Source organism: Saccopteryx leptura, chromosome 3 (genome assembly GCF_036850995.1).
Source record: "Saccopteryx leptura isolate mSacLep1 chromosome 3, mSacLep1_pri_phased_curated, whole genome shotgun sequence".
Classification (NCBI taxonomy): Eukaryota; Metazoa; Chordata; class Mammalia; order Chiroptera; family Emballonuridae; genus Saccopteryx; species Saccopteryx leptura.
The window spans coordinates 20,221,557-20,244,175 of record NC_089505.1 but is presented as its reverse complement, the minus strand read 5'-3'; the positions used below and the strand labels follow the sequence as shown (position 1 = coordinate 20,244,175).

The window sequence follows — 22,619 nt, the reverse complement described above, 5'->3', positions numbered from 1 at the left end:
ATGAGTCAATGTTGGCCAGACACAGACAGGAGGAAAGAGGATGCCAGGCAGGGGAAAGGGGAAACCAGAGGGCAGTAAAGATCTTAGAAGATTTAAGTAATTCACTGTGACTGGAGGGTACTCTTGGGGATGGTTAGAGAAATGGCTGCAGAAATAGGCGTAGTCTAGATCAGCGATGTTTGACCTTTTTTATCTCAGGCACACAAACCAATTACATACTAAAAGTATGCAGCACTCCAGAATACATACTTTTTGCCAATCTGACAGAAAAAATAAGTACAAATTTGATTGTGTTACAAACACAATAATAATAGTAATTACCTACCCTTTTTGCTCCAAAGTGACTTTTAAAAACATCTGGTGCCTCTACTTGTATATAAGATGCAGTTAGTTAAGATGAGGTCCTACTGGAGTAGGATGGACCACACATCCAGTGGGACTGGTATCCTTATAAACACGGGACATATGGACGCACACACTCATGAGGACAACGTCATGTGCAGATGAATGCAGAGGTCGGAGTGATGCTTCTACAGACCAAGGAATGCCCAAGATTGCCAGCGAACCCCCAGAAACCAGGGGAGGGGCCTGGGCAGGTTCTCCCTCACACCCCTCAGAAGGAATCAATCCTGCTGAAAATCTTGATCTTGCTCCCAGAACTGTGAGACAATAAACTTCTGTTGTTTAATCCAGACAGTTTGTGGTACTTACAGCTGCCCTAGCACCCAATACATGGAGTGTGCCCAGAATTTATGTACGATGGTTCATTAGATTTTTCTACTAAACAGGAGTGAAACTCTTAGTTGCCTTAAAATAAGTTCAAGTTTTTTCTATGCCTCTAATTTTCTTGTCTGTAAATTAGGGATAAAAAATATATCTACCTCCTAGAGTTGTTGGGAAGAATAAATCAGCTGATACATGCAAAGCCCTTACAGAACAGCCCGTGGAACGTGTATGCTATCAATAGTTACTAGCTACTCTTGACCTTCCTTCCTTGAACTATATGCCAGACTCTGTGATAGGCACTCTGGGTACATCACCAAACAAAACAGATACAAATTTTCACCTTTAGGAAGTTTATATTGCAGGGTGTGAATACAGGCAATAAAAAAAAATAAGCAAATTGTGTAATATCTTGGCCAATAATAAGTTTCATGAAGAAGAAGAATGCAAAAAAAAAAAAAAAAAAGAGAGAAAAGAAGGGCTGAGGTTGGTAGGTGGTCCAGAAAGGCATGAGTGAAGGAGGTATGGGAGAGAGCCATGTGCATACCTGGAAAAGAACCCTCCAAGCAGAGAGGACAGCAAGTGCCCGTGCCCTGACATAGCAACCTGCCTAGAATACGCAAAAAGGAAGACCAGTGTGGCTAGCGCAGAGTGAGGCAGAGGGCCGTAGGAGATGAGATCAGAGACCTAACAGGGGGCCAGGCTAGGTAAGTACTTGAAGGGCTTGGCTTTCACCCTGAGCGACATGGCGTGCTATTGGAGGCGTTGAGCCCGGGAATGACATGATCTGGACATTTTTAAGGATCACCCAGGCCAGTATGTAAGAGCAGATATGACAGTGGGGGGTGGGGGGAAGGGAAGGTCAGAAAGCAGGAGAACAGTTAGGAGGCTATTTCTGAAGTTCAATCTCGAGATCACAAACCAGGCTCTCACCAGAGTTTTTCTGCAGAAGAAGTAAAGCATACGATAGGTATTTTCACAGGCGAGGTGACAGATTTTCCAGGTGGATTAAATGTGATGTCTGAAAGGAAGAAAGGCGTTAAGAACAACTCGGAGGTTTGGAAACTGAGCAAGCTGGAGTATGTGAATTGGGAAAGACTTTGGGAGGAATGGGTTAGGAAGGGAAGAATAGAGTCACAGTGTGGTGTTCCCCCTTCCCTTCTCATGCCATCACTACTGTTCTAGTAGGAGGTAGTAGCTTCGTCAGTCCTTTCCTCTTTATTCTTAGTTCCATCTCCTATCAGATTTCCTTCTTCCTTTTCTCCTAGCAGGTAATAAGCCCATGTACAGTACGCCCTGCTCTTCGGTCAGCACATTACATCTAGCTGTCCTTTTCCTATTGCGGTGAATATGTAGCATGACCTTCTGTCCTGGACACATAACCTTGACTCTACTCTGTTTCTACAATCACACCTACCTTCTCAGTCCTTCCAATCGTATCCTAATAAAGGGAAACACCTCCTTCTTCTTCTTCTTTTGGACATTTTATTTTTCTTTGCTTTTCTCATTTCGGCCATTTTTCTTCCACTTACTCCAATTTCCATTAATCTTCCCACCAATTCTTTCCCGCTAACTACACTGTCTGCTCTCATCCCCATGAATTCTGCAAGGACATCTCAACCCCAAAATAAATCTCCCGGCCGATCTTCCTAGCTTGTCCCGTCCCTCTGACCCTCAGTCGACACTCTTCACTGTACAGGAGTCATTTGATGTCTCTGGGTCTTAGTTTGTTCCCTTGAAAAATAAAGGAGTAAACTAGATTACAAATAAGAAAACACAGTTTGTTCTGAACTGCAGACAAAATTAATAACATTTCTGTGAAAAATCCTGTACACGGAGGTCATTTTTAATGCTTTTATTTAGCAAAAGTTCCAGCTCATTTTGAAATACATTGGACATCCCATTCAATGAAGACAAAAGAGGTTATTCTAAAACAGCCTTTAATAGCCCTACAATAATTATGCCTAACAAAAAAAATCCATCCAACACGGGTTTCTGCAGTGGAAATTACATTACTAAACTTCTTAAATATTAAGAAAATCCACACATATGTTACACAATTAAAAATATTTCATTTTTAAGATTAAATTTTATACAACACACCATAACTATCAATATAAAGGGTTACTTTAATACAGTAGTTATCTCTAGTTCATTTTAGCAAGGGAGCTGGACTTCATATTATTCATTCTTGGCTTATATATCTAACTTTGTAAAATTGTAGGAGAAATGTGTCCTGTCTAGCCTTCTCTGCCCAATTCAAATGCCAGGTCCCCTGAGTCCTACAGTGATAAGACATCTTTCCTCTAAACTCCACTGGGACTCACCTTGCATCTTTCTTATTCCTCATACTTCCAAAGTCAGACTCTCCAATATCTATCAATAAACACTTATAAACAAAAAGGAGCAGAAGAGTAAATAAGTATGGTAGTTTATTAGAAAAAGTATGGGTTTTGAGTCAAACAAAACTAGCTTTGTATCTCGTGTCACCTATTTATTCACCATGTTATATGATTTAGCCTCTCTGCGCCTTAGTTTTCTTACCTGTATAATGGAGATAACAAAACCTCCCTTGTAAGGTACTGTAAAGTTTAAAAGGGATAAGATCATAAATCACCTAGCTACAGTAGTCGGCAAACTGCTGCTTGAGAGCCACATGCGGCTCTTTGGCCCCTTGAGTGTGGCTCTTCCACAAAATACCACATGCAGGCACTACCTCAATAAGGAATGTACCTACCTATATAGTTTAAACTTAAAAAATTTGGCTCTCAAAAGAAATTTCAATCGTTGTACTGTTGATATTTGGCTCTGCTGACTAATGAGTTTGCCGACCACTGATCCTAGCACATAAGAGGCATCCAACAATTATTACTTCTCCCCCTGTTCTAGCATGGCACTCACAATTCAGTCCTGTCTTGTACTTGATAGAACACGGGGCTGTTCCTAGACTACGTTCATCTTTGTGTTTCCTGTGGAATCCAGGGTACAGTAGTGACGGCTCTTCTGGAGGCACAATGACTGTGAACAGTGTTAAACTGAGTGTAGATCGACCAGCATCATTTCAAAACTATGGATTTGGGCTCGTTGGGCTCTTTTGATAATACAGCGTAGTACAAAAGTAGATTTCACAGCTGTTCATATGGAAAGTAATACAGTAATTAATAAATAATAATACAAGAATAAACTCTCTCATGTACTCACAACCATAAACCTACTTCTGCCCTTCCTTTAGAGCCCCTCTTGTGAGCTTCGGATCAGGCCACTTTGGCCTTGGGGCAGCCCACCACGTTTTAACACAGGTTGTACAAAATATACGCACTCTTCAAAATTCTTTGGCAACTGATCAGAACGCTGCTCCATTTCTCACTGTAGAAACTGCTGCAGAAACAGCAACCTTACTCGGAAATAGAGGGACTGAATTCACTACAGTTCGCTGGCAAAACAAGTTGTGTTGAAAAAGCATTGAGTCAATTAAACTCCAGCCCGCCCTGCTTCGCCTTGACACCTGCAGCAAGTCCGCTATGTTCACTGAGCCTCAATTAAAACAAACAGAGAGATAAGAACTACACTTTGGGTGTTACAGAAGGTTGTGGGTGGACAAGATAAGGTGAGGCCTTGCAACAGACTTTGAAGTAGGATGCAAAAACAAGGTCTAGAGAGCCATCACTTTTGGTGATGCTGAGCTCTTAGTCTGTCATACCTCAGGCTTCTAAGCTTATGTTTTTCTTTTGCAATTGACCAGTTTTCACTTTTAATTTCAATGGAAATTCTGCGTGTGTGTGCGCGCACGGTTGCACAAGCACACATACAGTGATAAAATTCACATAATGCCCTATGTGTTCTGCATGCCACGTGACAGGGCAGCAAGGACGTGCAGTCGTGAAACGCTCATTCAACAAATGCAATGTCTGTGGAGCAAAGGGGCTGGTCTGCGGGCGGGCAGCTGGGACTGCACACGTCAGTCGCCTTCCTGTCTGATGCTTGAACAACACCGCACAACACAGCCGACGGCTTGTGGCTTTTTCTCACGCGTCAGTCACAGCTTCCTTTGAAAAACATGTCAAAGGCAATGCAGCTCAACCAAAGCAGAACAGAAAGTCAGCCCAAGAAGAAAGGAAGAGGGCGGGGGGGGGGGGGGGGGGGGGGGGCAGCCAGCGACCTGTCTTTGCAGATGGAATCTTTGCTTCTAGGTCACTGTGTCCCCATCAGTCCAGGTTTCCAAAGGAAATTGGGAGAGAGGGGTGGCAGATCGGCCACCTACACACTGCAGAGGGAAGACCGAACCTTGCCAAATTTCCGGAAGAAATCTTCCTGCGCCCGGGCCAGGGCGTCTTCGTCGATGTACACCGCCGGCCTCCTGGCCACGAGGAAGTACTGCACCTTCCGCAGCTTCCAGCCCAGCACGTAGTGCAGCCAGCCGCACACGGCCGCCGTGGAGCGGCCCACCCCCGCGTTGCAGTGCACGTACACGGTGTGCCCGTTCTCCAGCAGTGCGTGCAGCAGGCACACCGCCTGGGGCAGCATCTGCACCCGGCCTGCGATTGAGAAAGCACAGCACAGACACGTGAATAACGGTACCCCCATATCGCCTAATAACCGCTCCTCCAGTGCCCCATGAAGTCGCAGTGCTGTGCGCGTCAAGGCAGGGATGATACAGCCTCCTTCATTCCTTTGTGGTTTTTTGAAGGAGAAGGTGATACGATATCAAATCCTGCTCATGGGCCTGACCTGTGGTGGCACAGGGGATAAAGCGGCGACCTGGAATGCTGAGGTCCCTGGTGTGAAAACCTGGGCTTGTCTGGTCAAGGCACAAAGGGTAGCTGATGCTGATGCTTCCTGCACCTCCCCTGCCCCTTTCTCTCTCCTCCCCCCCCCTCTCTCTCTCTCTCTCTAAAATGATTAAATAAAAAAATCCTACTCATAGTAAAGCGGAAAGGGCGCTGCAGAGCCAATGGGTCAGCTCTGAGCTGTCCCTTGATGTGGCTGCCCCCTTCAAGGCGCTTCTGCGTCCATGCCAGTTTTCCTTCCAGGGCAAGTCTACTGTTGCCTGTCATCAGAAGGGTGGATTTTCACACTGTTCATCCCCACAGCTCGGGCAGGGGTCAAAGGGTTTCAAAGAGAAGCCGACAGGCCCTGTCACCTGAATTCGCTTTAGTCCACAGGGATCTCCCAGGGAAATGAAACACAGAATCAGTCAATCCTGACCAAAGATTAGCCAATCTTATTCATTCGACATATGCTAGTTTTCCTTTGTCCAATGGGATGACTAACTTATTGATACATGTGGGGTGTTCGATAAATGGTTCATTTATTACTCCCCGTGATGCAGTGTGGGCTACAATGGATTCGGTTTCTCCTTTCCTAGGCAATTACGATTACAGTTATTGCAGCTTCGTGGCTACTTTTTCAAATATGAGATGATTCAGATGTCTGCCCCTCACACTGAGAGGCTCTGTGGGGGGCCATTGTAAAAGATCCCTGCTGAAATCAACCGCCTCCTGGACACCTGGAGTTTCTTCTCTAATGGGTTCTCAGGCCGAGACACTTAGTGGATTTCGGGGAGGGGTGGAGGATGGTCAGTGTCAATTACTTCCAAAAGGGATGAAGGAGGGGACTCCGCAGAGTCCTGGACGGAAGCCGTGTGCATTTCTCCCGCTACGCTCAGTCCTCAGCCGCACAGACTCAGAGAGGTAGCCCCCAGGGCCATGCCTGCACACCGCCAGCCCACTGGAGGACCAGGAGGCGGGAAAAGCCCCTCCCTAAAACGATTTCACTACAGAACCCTCCCAGGAGAGACACCCGGGTAAGTTTAGACTTCCCTCGTTAGATGTCCTCTTTCACAAGGCAAGAGCCCCTGAAGGGGCCAACACAACCCATTGCGAACAGGTGTCAGCACCTGAGAAGCACAGATGTTACCAAAGACCCCGATGTGCCCGATGGCCCTCCCAGTTACCACTCTATCCAGGCAGGGCTCTACCTTCAGACTCTCCCCACTCTGAGGTGGGAGCAGAAATGCATCGAGCCAGGACGATACCCTAATTTTACTTTCAGTGTTGTTAATCCCTCCTACTCTGGATGTAAAGAGCTGTTTAGAGATGCTTTTAAATGGAGTTCCCTTATGCAGGGCACTCCGCAGTTCCTGGGGCCCCATCCCTCTCAGTGGTGCCTGCCTGGTCCCCAAGGACACCTGAATTGGAGACACACTAGCACCTACATGCCGTGTGACTTGTGACTTCTCAGAGTCCAAATGGAGCCTTCACTTTGACTGATTTACACCTCCGTCCCTGGTTCCGAGGTGCTCTGAGGCGAGCCCTGGGCAGCCTGCCATGCAGCCAGTTGTTCATGGCACTGTCCTAGAGGCGGGAAAATACCGCAGGAGACGTGGCAAGGTGGGAGCATCGCACGCACTGAGGAAGTATCACACGGTGTGTCTCAAGGCGAGTACTGTGTAGCTGACCCGCTATTTGAGCTGGGGGACCAGAGGAAGCAAAACCTCCAAGGAGTGTTCGAGCGACCTGCTGATGGGGTGAGGCGGGTTCAGGCTGAAGGCTGCTGTTCTGCTAAAGGGGTGTTCGGGGTTTACTCCGAGTAATAGCACTGGGGAGGGAGCGCCTAGTGATGGGGCCAGGAAGCCTGGGTTCTTCCTGCTCCTCCTTAGTGCACCACCTGACAAGGTCCCCACTTACAGCTCCTTCTCCAGCTGCCACGTGCCTGGCTGAGAAATAAATAGAAATACGTTGTTGTTTTTTTTGTTTTTCTGGGGTTTTTTTTGTTTGTTTTTTTGTTTTTTGTATTTTTTCAAAGCTGGAAACGGGGAGGCAGTCAGACTCCCGCATGCACCCGACCGGGATCCACCCGGCATGCCCACCAGGGGGCGATGCTCTGCCCCTCCGGGGCGTCGCTCTGTTGAGACCAGAGCCATTCTAGCACCTGAGGCAGAGGCCATGGAGCCATCCCCAGCGCCTGGGCCATCTTTGCTCCAATGGAGCCTCGGCTGCGGGAGGGGAAGAGAGAGACAGAGAGGAAGGAGAGCGGGAGGGGTGGAGAAGCAGATGGGCGCCTCTCCTGTGTGCCCTGGCTGGGAATCGAACCCAGGACTTCCGCACACCAGGCCGACGCTCTACCACTAAGCCAACCAGCCAGGGCTAGAAATACGCTTAATGTGAGTTTTATTAAGTGCCAAATACACAAACAGACCACGGTGGCCATTTGCAGGAGGAGGTGCCAAGGTTGAGTCCCCGCCCCTGGTGCTCAGCATCGGTAGTCAGGGGTTACAGGGACCTGTCAGGACCCCTTCCCTGACCTCCTCTCTGGCCAGAGGTGCCCCGTGAAAGGGTCTGCACCAAATGGCTATGATGCGATATCTCCCCCTTTCCTTTTTATCTGTCAAAGATTCTTCAGGATGCATGCACACAGTTTAGAAGTTGAAACTGTTGAAAGTAGATATGTGTTTAGAAGATGAGAATGCACATATGTTACTTGAGGCCCTATGATCTCAGCACATAATCCTGGCAGGTGAATGTCAGCGGCCACGCGGAGGTCTCCGGAAGGCCTCCAGATTAAACACGGGTTTTGCACGCCAGTGGTCTTCTCCTAACATCAATCAGCCATCCAACTTAAGAACTGTCCAACAGATATTTAAACGATATAAAGAATGAGCAATTAATAAAAGGGAGCCACAGAGGAGTACGGGCCCAGGATGCCCGCAGCTCAGCCCGGCCTCCGCTGGAGCCTGGTTGACTGCGATCAGACCACCCTCCTGGACGGCCGCTCTCTCCGCCTCTCCTCAGCCACGTGCTGTTCTAAGCCCCGAGCATGCCTCAGCTCCTTTGCAACCACCTCTTAGCAACAATGACTTGGGACTATTATTATGCTCAGTGACATCTGAGGAAACTGAGGCACAGTTTCCTCTGTGCTGCTGTCCTTCCCGAACCTGCCTGGCCCGTGGTTGTGCGGGCCCCGTGCTGTCAGCCTGAGCTCTGTCAGCCCTGCACTGCACCTGCCCGGCTGTGCTCTGCTTTCACCTGTGTGAGAGTCACATCCGGGGGGCTAAGCACCTGCCCCACCTGCCCGGCTGTGCTCTGCTTTCTCCTGTGTGAGAGTCACATCCGGGGGGCTAAGCACCTGCCCCACCTGCCCGGCTGTGCTCTGCTTTCACCTGTGTGAGAGTCACATCCGGGGGGCTAAGCACCTGCCCCACCTGCCCGGCTGTGCTCTGCTTTCACCTGTGAGAGTCACATCCGGGGGGCTAAGCACCTGCCCCACCTGCCTGGCTGTGCTCTGCTTTCACCTGTGTGAGAGTCACATCCGGGGGGCTAAGCACCTGCCCCACCTGCCGCCCGGCTGTGCTCTGCTTTCACCTGTGAGAGTCACATCCGGGGGGCTAAGCACCTGCCCCACCTGCCCGGCTGTGCTCTGCTTTCACCTGTGAGAGTCACATCCGGGGGGCTAAGCACCTGCCCCACCTGCCCGGCTGTGCTCTGCTTTCACCTGTGTGAGAGTCACATCCGGGGGGCTAAGCACCTGCCCCACCTGCCTGGCTGTGCTCTGCTTTCACCTGTGTGAGAGTCACATCCGGGGGGCTAAGCACCTGCCCCACCTGCCCGGCTGTGCTCTGCTTTCACCTGTGAGAGTCACATCCGGGGGGCTAAGCACCTGCCCCACCTGCCCGGCTGTGCTCTGCTTTCACCTGTGTGAGAGTCACATCCGGGGGGCTAAGCACCTGCCCCACCCCAGGGGGACCATCTGTGGCCAACCCACCCAGCTAATATGTAACCCACCGAGGAATGAAAAGAGGTCCCCAGGATCCGGCCTCACACCACAAAGCCAGTGTCAACCAGAGCCCCTGATTTTTATGTTTGGGGAATTTTGGCTCCATATGCAATTAAATTTGGTAAAAAGTTTTCATTCTTAAAAACAAGGATACCTAAAGGCAAGGCAGAAAGAAATGCAGATCTTTTTTTAATGTGAAATAGTCCAAATTTTAAATGTTGGCAACTAGGTTGAAAATCTGAAACCCCGTGCAGATCCAACAAAACACTCCACGAATGGGATTCCTCCTGTGGGACCCGCAACAGGCCTCGGCTCTCAGAAGACGCTCAGAAGGCATTTGTTAAGTACATGAATTAAAGCAAAATAAAACAAACCCCCAGCCACACAGATTTGACCTGAGACACTACCAGACCCCTTTAATCTAACTCCTGGTTCTACCGCCTCCGGGCGAATCCAACTCTAAAGTGAATACGCACAGGCGGCGAGAAGGCACACGGACCTGACATAAGTGGGGGACCCTAACGTAAGGGGACCAGGGGACCAATCATTCTCCTTCAGGGGGGACAGTCCTTCTTTTGTAAGTTCTGTCCTCCCTCGAAAAGTGTCCTCCTACATGTCCTCCTTTGGATATTGGAAGACTAATCTGTAAATGTCCGTATTCGATTGATGCAGAGTCGATCCATTGCGTGTGATGTGACGTATTTGTATCTAAATGAGTACTTTTTTCTTAAAATTATTATTAAAAATTAATAGGCATGGAAGCATAATTACAATATAAAATATTAAAAATGTTTTTATTATGCATTTATCATATTATAGTGTATTGTTGTTGCAATGAATAAAATGTTTTTTTATTTATGATATTGTTTTCTTCAATTTATTTTTGTTCTCTTTTTCATTGTAAAAAAGTTGGTCACCTTACCCAAAGGTATCCAAGGTGTAGCTAAGCCTGGCCCTGAAAGAAATCACTCCTGGCACAACTTCCAGCCTTTCCAATGCATGCGTCTGTGCGCATGCGCCACACACACACACACGCGCACACACACACACACACACACACACACGTCTTTCCTTTCTTAATACTGGGGCAGATTTAAGGCTGAATAAAATATTATTATTTTACTTGAGCATATCTCATGTTCCACCTTTGCAATGTAATATAGATAAGGTTCGTATTATCCATACATATTATGGTTTTCAAAGCACGTTCTTTATAAAATCTCCATGATTTTCAAAGCACGTTCGGACCCATCATCTTACGCAGCTGTCATAATACTGCAAAGTAGAAATTATTATCCCTGTTTCCTAAATGTGTGAACTAGTCTGCCCAACATCGCACAGCCACGCTGCGGTGACAGGCTCAGGCCCCAGGGGCCATGGCTTCACCCTCAGTGTGTCTGCCTCATGGCTGAGCCAAAGCCAGCGTGCTGAGCCACAGACGAGGACTCAGACTATGACGACAACGGGGGAGCCGGGGACCTGGCCACACGCTGTCGTTCCGGAGGCCGGGCAGACCAGGTGTCACCCCGGCACTGCCCTGACAGGGGCCAAAACACAGCCAGACCACCTCTTATATGAAGGAAAAATGGAACATATTTGTTTTGGGAGGTGGGGAGGCTGAATGCTAGGTTTGAGAGCTTTTTCTTCTTAGGTGAAAATCACAAACCAAAATATAAAAAAAGAAAGGAAGAAAGAACCCTAACCAACCCCTTTGCATACGACAGAATGCACAAGATACAGGCTGATGGCACAACTGATTGCAGCAGGTCTGTGACAACCAGTGGTGACAGTGGGTCCTAACATACTGTCTTCTTTCTCAGACGTTAGCTGACAGGATTAAGTGGCTCAAAACACTTCCAGATGGGGTTTTTTCTAGAGTTCTAAAAATATTCAGCAGAATTAATCTATATGTTTACTGTGCAAATATTGTGAGCTGCAGAGATGGATCTATTGGTCAAAATTTCCTCCTTGGGGACTGCACAGTAGCCATTAACCCTTTGATTACTCCCCAGGTCATGCTGAAATGAAGAAACCCTTCCTGTGGTCTTAAGGTTTCACCCTTTTCAACTGGGAGCCTTTATATTGCTGTCATTTCACATAGTCAGTGCGGCAGATGCTCCCCGGGTGTGACTGGAACTCCCAGTCACAGAGGGATGATCTTATTTGTCTCTGTTTCCCCAGTGGCACACATGTCACATCATAATTCTCTCTTCACAAAGACAGACACCCAAAAAGGTTCTAATATATCTGCAGTGTGTTTTAAGGATGAGCATACAATTCCCAATTGGTTAGGGGGACCTTCGGATAACCAGAGCCTGGGGTGGAATGGGGTGCATGGCAAACTATTGTAACTTCTCTGAGCCTTGGCTCACCTAATATTCCAATGGGATATCAAGGCTGTGAAACCAGAGTTCAAGAGAAGGTCCAAGCACTCTCTGAAAGCTCCAGGCACTCCACTGTAAGCATTTTCTCTGTTTTGAAACCAGAGAAACAAGCTGGACAGGACAGATCTGACCTAGACTCAACCTGTGCTCTTCTGTGCAAATCAAGTCTGTTTTCTCCTTCCTTTGGAAAGAAGACAAAGCTCGTGTGGCTAAATCAAGCGCCTTTGGATCAGCATTACCAGGAGGAGTAACCAAACTGTCCCTTCCCTAAGGGACAAAAATTATGCCTCCTCCCAGCAATAGCTCAGTACACACACAGCCACAAGGAGAGCCCAGCCAGGAGGACCACCTGAGACTCATAAAGAGCCAATGTGGCCGAGGGCCAGGCAACCTGGGATTCTCAGGGTTATCTTGCCCCACCCCATCTTGGACTATCTTGACTCTGGGGAGATTGAGCTACCTCCCTGGCAACTCATGATTTTACCTAATGCCACCCAAAGGCGACAATGACAGATTGAAAGTGTGATGGTCTGTGGAATGTGCGTGAACAGTTCGCGTGAGCACATATGGTGCTGTCTGCAGCCATGTTCTGAGTCAGACTGAGCTGAAATCCAGACCAGGTGACTTAGGCTTTTTGTACTTCAGTCTCTTCCTCTGCAAAATAGAGATAACTACATCTGTCCAGACTCTTGCGAGGATTAAATGAGTTAATGCATGCAACTGCTTAGAAGAGCGTTTGATACATAATGTACTTTGGGGGGAAGAGGGCTAATGATAGAAACGTGTCCTCCCTAAGCATCGGGACCATCCTTCTTTTCCCCAGAATAGTGTTGACCAAACTCCCTTAGCCTGTGCCATTTTCACAGCTCTCTGCTGCCCCCTGCTGATGTCTCGTCCATACTACTAGTGTAACTTGGTTCTTGTGGCTTCAGATAGCTCTCTTCCTTTTCTACAAGAACGCTGTTCTACCACCAGGCTGAAACACAGACCAGTCCGCTACAGCCCCCTGCCGCTGTGCCTTGGCCTATGCCTTCTTCCACCTGGCATGGTCTTCCTTCCTCCACACTGACCTTGTCACACCTACCTCAAAGTCTAAGACCCTCATGTCACCTGCCTGTCCTTCATGGAAACGGTTCCTCCGTGCCAGGACTCTCCTAGAGCACAGCACTCATTCCCCGCATCACTCCTCTCTGCACCGCCGTTAGTTTTGAACTTGTCTCATTGCCCCTTACCATTGAATAAACACGCCTCCTGTCTGTTTCCCTGCGGTACCCGGGTCACACCACAATTCTCTCCTCACAAAGACCGGCCCAGCCAGTACTTGCAATGCGATCAACGCTCTCTCACATCACCGCTCTCCCCTGAACTGCGTGACCCCTGTCGTTGACTCGCTTTAACGTTGCAGTCACCTCCTAACTGGCGTCCACAGACCCACTCTGGGCCCGTCCCAGTCCACTCTCTACACTGCAATCGAAGTGCCCTTCTAGAGGAAAAGAAAATGATTAGTTTGGCATCTCCCAGCCTCCAGCTCTTTCATCTGCTTCTCACCACTTTAGGGTAAAGTCTGAAGTCCTTACTGCACCCAAATCCTGGACGACTCACTTCCCTGCCACAGGGATTCCTCCAAAGCTGTTCCCTCTGCCTGGGAGCCTCACTCCCAACCCCGACCCGCTCTTCAGATCCGAGTTCAAACGCCGCTTCCTCAGAAACTTTCCTTGACCCGCTTTCAAAGTCTGGTTGTCTGCTCGCGCTGTCATAGCAATATCTATGCATCTTTCTAACAATAACAGCAAAAAAGCTCATCACAGTTTTTCATTTCTATTTAGAGTCAGTTAATTAACGTATGTCTTGCCTATGGGATTATAAGCTCCATGAGGACAGGAGTTGTCCTGTCTCTCTTCACCACTACATTCCCAGCCTCCAGCATGATGCCACACACACAGCAGATGCACAAAAACACATGCCTAATGAATAAACGGCCCATGCTAAACAAAATCTCAGCTAAGTTGTCAAAGATATGTATTAAATAAAATACATCAAACCTAAACAGTTTCTTTTATTCCATTTCTATATTCATGTTTAGGACAATCAGTTATAGACAGGTAGGTAGGCAGGCAGATAGATAGGTAGACGGATGGATGGATGGATGGATGGATGGAGTGATAGACAGGCAAGGATTTCTCTGAGACACATTTCACAAGAAGCCAGAAAGACTGCGATGCTCACCTTCAGTGCTCATATCTGGTGTTGGCATCCAGATGTACACCAAGCCTTCTTCCCTGTACAGCTTAATCATGGTGTCCGGAGTCATGGGTTCTGGGTAGCGGTTACAGCCGGAGGAATTCTGCACAATATCCCATTCCGTCTGGAAATTCATGACAGCTGTAATCCCCAGTTCATGCTTCAGTTTGACGGTTACGTGCTCCACTTGGCGAGGGCAGCTACCCAGCCAGATATTTGGTAGAATTCTAATGAGAACACATGGAGTCGGCTATTACTATTGTTGTTATGATTGAAATCTGAGCAGCTGCATGAAACATGTAGTATTAAAATGCAATTAACCTTTAAATCTAGCACAAGAACAGCTGTATTAAGACTATGGCAATGAAGAGTACTACTATTGAAAGTAAAAAATACTGGTCATGTTTTAATTCAAATTAAAAAATATGAAATTAAAGGCAAAACTCCTTACATGATACTAATAAATTCTAGAAACCATTTGCTAAAACTCAGCAATCATCCCTGTTTAAAACTCTGTGAGGAAGCCTCAGGTGCCCAGTGACGGGCAAAACCTGGAAAACAAGGATCTCACCCCCAGGGTAACCTTTCCTCCACTAGCTTATCGCTGGTCATGTAGTTAGACACCCTTAGCAGGGGAGTGATCAGGGGGCAGAGAATAGCCCTTAAGTGTTAACTCTAGGGATAATACCTAAGCCTCAGCTGTATTTCAGCTCCAAGCCCAGAAAAGCAAGGCCATGTCTGACCTCAGGACCAGCTGCGCCGACTAATGACCTGCTCCCTGGCACCGATCAATCAGTGAAGACCATGACCCTAAAAGAACACACCTGGAAAGCCGATGAATATGTGTAAAGCCAGTAGCCACGGCCACCACCACAGCCGCCTGGCCCATGCAAGTTCACATTTGATTGGGACAGATGGTAATGAAACAAAAGAGCCAAGAACTGGTGGGCCATTAGCTTTAGTCCGAGGATGCACCCGGCGGACAAGAAATACACACAGTGGGAAAACACTTCCCTTTCCATTCAAGGCTCACAAAGCCACTGACTTATCTGAGTTTCCTAGAATCAAAGGTTTCTACCTCACCAGCCTTATTCACCCCTGTTCCCCATCTCCTTCTCTCTGCACAAACTCTGCATGAACTGGCTTCTCCTTTAGCACTCTACCATCTTGGCTGCTTCTCCTCTCCTCCACGTGGCCTTTCTCTGCTCTCCTCCTGCATGGGCTCCTCTGCCCCATTTTATAGTGTAGAAATCAAAACCTTTAATCCAATATACAAACAAGGAAGTCTCTGATACAAAGTCACTTATCTGAGGCATAATGGGATTCCTCATGAGAGTGCACCACCCCACATCATGCAACAGTCAAGGGTGTGGGGAAAAGCTTAGTCTTAAAACTAAGCCTATAACTATCCTGCCTGCTTACAGCCTGTCCCCCACACCCAATGCAAACTATAAGCGAGCAAACATATACATCATATTTGCAAACTTATTTGCCCCACAATATGCTATCGAGATCTTCCCTTGGGACCTCCCCTCAGACCTCCCCCCTTAAATGACCTTAGAACAGAGAACCCAGCACGTTCTCCCTCCTTGGTTTCTCCCTCTCGGGATCATGCCGTGCCTCCCTCCCTCCTCCTCCTCCTCTTCCCCCAGGTGCATTTTCCTCGCCGCTCTGTTTCTCCCAAGCTCTAAGGGACCGCACTAGACTTGCAACCAGAGAAACAGCGGACAGTGGCCACTCAGCCCGAGGTTAGCCCCCTGAGCCTGTCTCCAAGGCCCTCTTCACACTGCCCACTCAGCCCTTCTGACGCTACTCCTGCACGGCCAACAAACCCTTCCTTTACTTGTTGTACTTGGCCTCTTGGTTGAATTCTTTCCCTCAAGAAGATAAGAATCGAGGTCTCATCATTTCACCAGCGACAAAGGGGGAGTTGACGGCCAGGAGACTCAACCACGTGATTAGAGGGTTGGAACTTTCAGTCCCACCCCCTAACCTCCTGGAGAGAAGAAGGAATGAAGGCTGAATATGGAGACTGGGGAGAGTGGCCACCTGGAGGCGGCGTGGAAGCTCTGCGCCCTTGCCCTGCGCCTCGCACTATGCAGCCTTCCCTTTAGCTGCCCCTGACTTACATCCTTCTATAATCCTTTTGTAATAAACTGGTGACCTGGCAACCAAAACGTTTCTCTCAGTTCTGTGAGCTGATCTAGGAAATTAACAGAACTTAAGAAAGGAGGGGTCTGAGGAACCTCTAATCCGCAGCCCGTCAGTCAGAAGCACAATGTTTTTAAAAGCACTTGGTAACAACTGTCTAAGATTAGGCCAATGTAATGATCCTCTCTGAGCCTTGGTGTGCTCATCTTTAAAGTTGGCTTAAAATAAAATAAACTATATAGTTCACAGGACTTTCGTAAGGAGTGAAACAAAAAGTAAATAAGGTATTTGAATAGGACACTAGTGACTGCACAATAACAGTAAGTGGACATTATGTGTAGTAACTATAATGTACTTATTTTAGAAACTTATTTTTCTTTTTTTTTTTTTTTTTCATTTTTCTGAAGCTGGAAACAGGGGAGAGACAGTCAGACAGACTCCCGCATGCGCCCGACCGGGATCCACCCGGCACGCCCACCATGGGGCGACGCTCTGCCCACCAGGGGGCGATGCTCTGCCCATCCTGGGCGTCGCCATATTGCGACCAGAGCCACTCTAGCGCCTGGGGCAGAGGCCACAGAGCCATCCCCAGCGCCCGGGTCATCTTTGCTCCAATGGAGCCTTGGCTGCGGGAGGGGAAGAGAGAGACAGAGAGGAAAGCGCGGCGGAGGGGTGGAGAAGCAAATGGGCGCTTCTCCTGTGTGCCCTGGCCGGGAATCGAACCCGGGTCCTCCGCACGCTAGGCCGACGCTCTACCGCTGAGCCAACCGGCCAGGGCTAGAAACTTATTTTGTATTGGAATGGCTACTAAATAACTTGTCATTGCTCTGTGTATCTTTCATTTAAATGCTATAGGGAATAGAAAATCCACCCTATATATTTTATAGGAAATCCAGCTTGTTTTTGTCTTTTGGCTGTTGTTGTCATCGTTGACATTAACAAAGCAAGCCAACGGATTAATCTTCAAATGTGGGCGTTCTCCTTCGATCTTCCATGACATATCTTACAAGATCAAGCATTGTCTCTCTAAAGCTTGCATCTTACTCACCCTCTAGGACAGAATAAACTGGACTTTTGTTGTTGCTTGGATTCTAAGTCTAATGGGTCATTAGGACTTTCCCTGTGGATTCATGTGGGAAAATAAAGAGACTGAAATATAAAGCAAGGAGAAAAGTGAGACAACCAGGAGAGACATCATGGTACAATGAAGAGGGGCATAGGGTTCAAAGGGTTTTTTACTATACATCGTGACTCTAAAGAATTCTCAGAAACGCCACTGTGCCCAGCAGGCTGAGAGAAAGACCATTAACAGAGAGTTTTTGGAGTGTCCCACAACTGGACTTGCCCAGGACACTGCTATCCACATATTCAGGAATGGAAACATCATAACCCTGGGTCATTGCCCTTCCCTCTGGCTGTTGAGTGAGAATAGAAACCCACCTGTACCTAGATGTTTCATCCCCCCTTCCATTATTCCTTTAAAATTCCCCCTCCACTGACCTGCTGGATGCCTAGTAGCTAGTCGTTCTGGGCTGTCATACTTATACTGTGGAGATTAATGAGCATCTTAGTCACCTAGGCTAGAAAAGAGGAAAGTGGACACCTCACTTATATAACTGAGAAATATGGCCTTTTGAAGAAAAACGGATTTTTGTTGGCAAAAATCTTGAAATGGACTAGAGAACTATTAAAACAAATATTCGTGAGAGGCAAGCTGAATTCCAAACATCACACAGAGGTCCCTTGAATACCATACCCTTTGAGTGGGTATCACTGAGTATTTAGCTAGTAAATAAACACCAAAAATAAAGTAGATAGCATGCAAGATTTGCATGAAGACCAAAAAATAATTCATAGAGATAATGCGAAGGGTATATTAGAACATTTGAGCCCATAAAATAAGGAAACAGAATCCCAAACTAGAGTCAGTATATAGAATCCCATTGTGTTGCTAAAAGAGGTATTATTCTATCATTTAATTCAGCTGTGGTCCTCAAATATACTGGGAGCCTTGGGAAATTCAGAATAAGCCAAAGATAAAACAGACCAAAAGTTGGTATCTTAACATATATATTTCCCACATCAATTTTCAAATGGAAATAAACCCTTGAAATACACACCCACACATTCTCACACACATAAAAACACCAATTCCTGTATCAGATTATTTCCAACATTTGGATAACATAATTCCTCCTCTAGAAATGCCAGAAGTCAGAGTCCATATTTAAGAAATGAATATAAAGCTACTTCTAATTTTTTTAAGCAAGAAGTTCTGAACCTAGGAATAGATGACTAAAGATAAATTCTGAAAACACACACTGTATTGAAAGAGAGAATTAAAGTTATAAAGTAAATTTACTGAACCATCATACGGGACATGGAGGCAAAATACTGGGCTTGTTAAAAACACACAAGTCAGTGGATTCTGCTTAACCCGACGCTAAGGTGCCCTTTACATCCACCCTGTTCCCATCTGTTGTCTCTAACAGTAGGTGATGACACTTCCAGTAATATGATACAGGTATTAAGATGCATGACTTACTTTCCAAATAGTAATTAAACTCTTACTTATCCATTCTAAAGAGAATAATTTGACATCATCAAAAATCAGTGTTGGCCCTGACCAGTTAGCTCAATCAGTTACAGCATCATCCCAAAACACCCAAGGTTGCACCCTAGGTCGCAAGTTTGATCCCTGGTCAGGGCACATATGGGAGGAGACCAATGAGTCAACAACTGAGTGGAACAACAAATGAATGCTTCTCTCTCTCTTTCTCTCTTCCTCTTTCTATCTCTCTAAAAATCAATCAATAAATAATTTTAAATGATTTTTAGAAATCAATTTTTACCCATTCCACCTTGGTTTTAATCTTTTGGTATTAATACTTTAAACAATTCTAAAAATTAGGATGTTTCTAAAGGTGAATAGAAACTTGTTGAAATATAGGGTTTAGGGAATAAAAGTCTCCTGTAAAGGTCTTTTTAATGCAAGACATACCAAACTTCCAAAACTTAATAGTGGGATAAAATAGTGGAATAAAAGAAATAGCTTACATTGTTAATTACACTGTACAACTTTCAGAGAGAACTATTTTGTGAATAACTCACCATCAGTCTTGAGTTACATCAGAGCTTTCTGGCAATTTCACTATCAGTTACTCTGAAAGACCAAAGAGAAACCACTGCACCAAATAGGTCCTGAAACTCAGCTGGCCGAGGGCAGAAGCTCGTGAACCTGGGTCTGCCTCATGTCCATGTGGTGCTTTATCAAAACTTTCAGCACCAGGATCTACATCCCACAGATACTCGTAAAATGACTCTGGAGAAAAGTAAAAAATTCTGTGGATCATTTTCCCTTAGAAATTAACCAGACTAGGTATATTACTAGTGTAGCAGATCTCAGCCAGCATGTAGGAGAAGCTTCGTTTATCCATCTCCATACTTTTTAGTAGAAGTAAAACAATGTATAAATGAGAGGACGTGGACCTGCTCAACCCTGCACCTGTGCATCTAAAATTAAGTCCTCGCCTTTCTCCCAAAAGAGTTTCAAGACTGCAAAGGATTCCTAGACAAAGAGTGAGAATGTGTGTCCATGGGTTTAATTGCATAGTTTCTTCAAAAAAGTCAAAATTAAATCGACTTCTGAGTCATGACAAATATTTAATATAGTTATATCCATTAAGAATGTATTTTTATAGAAAGAAAATATCACCCTCAGTTTTCACTATTGCCACTGATTCAACAAGATTGGATTTACATAAAATTCATCTTAGTAATATTACATTCTAGCTATAGACCAGGGGAAACAAATGCACGGCTGATATTTCTAGAATCTTACCTTCTTAGACTGCAAATCAAAATCAATTTTATTCATTTGACTGAGACTGGACTTATGGTTCCAGGTAATCACATCACCATACTATACTGTTTGCTCCACCTGTCAGGCGGGGCCAGTGGTACAGCGGCTACTGAAGCACAGGACTCAGGGCCAGCTTGCCACACCTCAGCTGTCAGTCAAAGGGGGGCTCACCGGCCAGAATGAGTACATCAGGCCAAATCTGCATCCATACACTTTGTGGGAGGAATAAAATAAAGGCAGTGTATTGGCAGGAGGAGGGGCAAGGAAAAGACAAGAGATCTCAGGAAACGAGACCATTATATGGACTCTATACAACAGGTTCCATCACTAGTGGCCAGAGGAATGGCAGAATAACCTTTTTCTGAAGGTGAAAATTAGCACTATGGTTTGCCCATAGGAAAAATAAAACAGGAGAACCACGGGAATGGTGAGATGAATGTATGAGCATAGGTTTGCGTTTATTTCCTATGACAGCAGGAGAGCACAGCTGTTGACTGCAGGGCCGTCTTAGCCACACAAACACAACGTCATGTTAAAGATGGAGAAATGGATTTTACAGAGGTTCTCCACAAAATCCAGCCAAGAATTTAGGGGGAAAGATGGTACATTTCCTAACGTGAATAATTGTGTTACCTTATTTGATACTTTATGGGCAATTCGATGTGAAATTAAAATGTGATTTGGCTTTTAAATAATGGGTAAAGAAGAAACAGTCTATCAGTCTTATAATTCAGATCTCATTAGTGAGAAAGCAAGAGAAACATTAAAAGCAAGCGCCAGAACTTCATTAGCACAGAGAGCTCCTTCTGCAGAAAATTTGTCCTCTGGTGTTAGGTTTTAAGTAATTAATGCCAAACTTCTAACCCAAAGGGGTGCTTGTTACAGACTCCGGCTAAGGCTGAATAACTGCTCAAAACAAATTCCAATTTAAAAAGTGATACTAATTAACTGCTTTATTTTTTTAAAAAAATAGTTTTATAGTGTTTGCTTATGGGTCATCAATTACTAAGCATGTAGAGCACATGTTACTTTCTATAAATGCATTACTTTCTTAGATGTTTACCTTTAGGTGAGAGGAGGGGAGATAGTGAGGCAGAATTCTCATGCACCCCAACCAGGATCCACCCGCCAACTCCCTCTGGGGCCAATGCTCGAGTACTGAGTTATTTTTAGCACCTGAGGCTGACACTTGTACCAATTGAGCTATCCTCAGTGCCCAGGGCCAACGCATGAACCAATCAAGCCACTGGCTGTGGGGTGGGAAGAGGGAGAAAAGGGGGAAAGGGAGGTGGAAGAAGCAGATGGTCACGTCTCCTGTGTGCCCTGACTGTGAATTGAACCCGGGACATCCCTATGCCAGGCCGACACTATCCACTGAGCCACCAGCCAGGGCCTTCTTAGATTTTTTTTTAGATAGGCTATGTGGTTTATAACCATATAAAGCAAATATTTTTGATATATGTTCTTTTATCTTTGATATTATAAAATGCCATATAATTAACTATAAAGGTCTGTTATGGGTTGTATTCTATTTTCCCAAACTTTCTATATTGATATCCTCACCCCAGCACCTCAGAATGTGAACTTATTCAGAGATAGGATCTCTACAGAGGTAATCAAGTTAAGATAAAGCCATTAGGGTAGACTCCAATTCAATATGACTGATGTTCTTATCAGAGGGGATATTTGGACACAGACTTGTACACAGGGAAGACAGTATGAAGATAAAGGAATAAAATGGCCATCTACAAAGCAAGAACAAGACCTGGAGCAGAGCCTTCCCTGACAGCCCTCAGATCGAATCACCTTCACAGATACACTGCTCTCAGGCTTCTGGCCTCCAGAACTATGAGACAACACATTTCTGTTGTTTAGGCAACCCAGTATGTGGCACTTTTTATGGCAACACCAGGAGATGGATACAAGGTCTAAACATTCAGCTATAAAACATATACCTCCAAACATCCAGACTCTTCAAATATACATCCACAAGGGTATTTAAAGTAAAACACTTTAATAGGTCATTTTCAGCTTTCATCCTGATGTTTGGAATTCTACAAATACAACTAACATTTGACTGTGGTGCCCACATGGTCCTTTCATGCACAATACTACCCACTCTCCTTCCCTCACGCATGTCCTTGTGCATCACCTGAGCTCCTCCAACACGGCAGAGGAGATCAGGCCTCCGGCTGGACTGTTTGGCTTCCTTCCTGATCTAATAACTCAGTTCTAAAGGTCTCAGCTGTCTAGTTTTACAGTAGAATCTTCGGTCCCTTTGCTTGGATTCCTGAGAATGGACCTCAATAGAGAATCAGCTAAAATGTCTAAGAAAACAGTCTCTCAGACTCATAACTTCTTAAGACTCTCAGTCCCGGAGAGTTTGGCCTTCTCATGTTTGTATGTCAATTGCCCAGAAATGGGGTTTATGTGCCACATTGACAGATTATAGTGGTAAATAAGGCAACTAGCACACTTTCCTTTCT

At 46.0% G+C, this 22,619-nt stretch overlaps 1 protein-coding gene across 3 annotated transcripts in view; it reads right to left on the bottom strand.

The window, feature by feature from the left end:
• Positions 1-2,563: 2,563 nt before the first annotated feature.
• EPM2A (EPM2A glucan phosphatase, laforin) overlaps positions 2,564-22,619 on the bottom strand; it is an 82,154-nt gene continuing 62,098 nt past the window's right edge. For 2 of the 3 annotated variants that reach the window (XM_066373065.1, XM_066373066.1), the window contains 2 exons: positions 14,106-14,347; positions 2,564-5,258 (listed from right to left, as the gene is read on the bottom strand). In XM_066373065.1, the coding sequence (XP_066229162.1) occupies positions 4,981-5,258; positions 14,106-14,347 (520 nt within the window). In that variant the 3' untranslated portion in view covers positions 2,564-4,980. The remainder of the gene's footprint in view (positions 5,259-14,105; positions 14,348-22,619) is intronic. The other variant, XM_066373067.1, reaches the window with a different exon arrangement.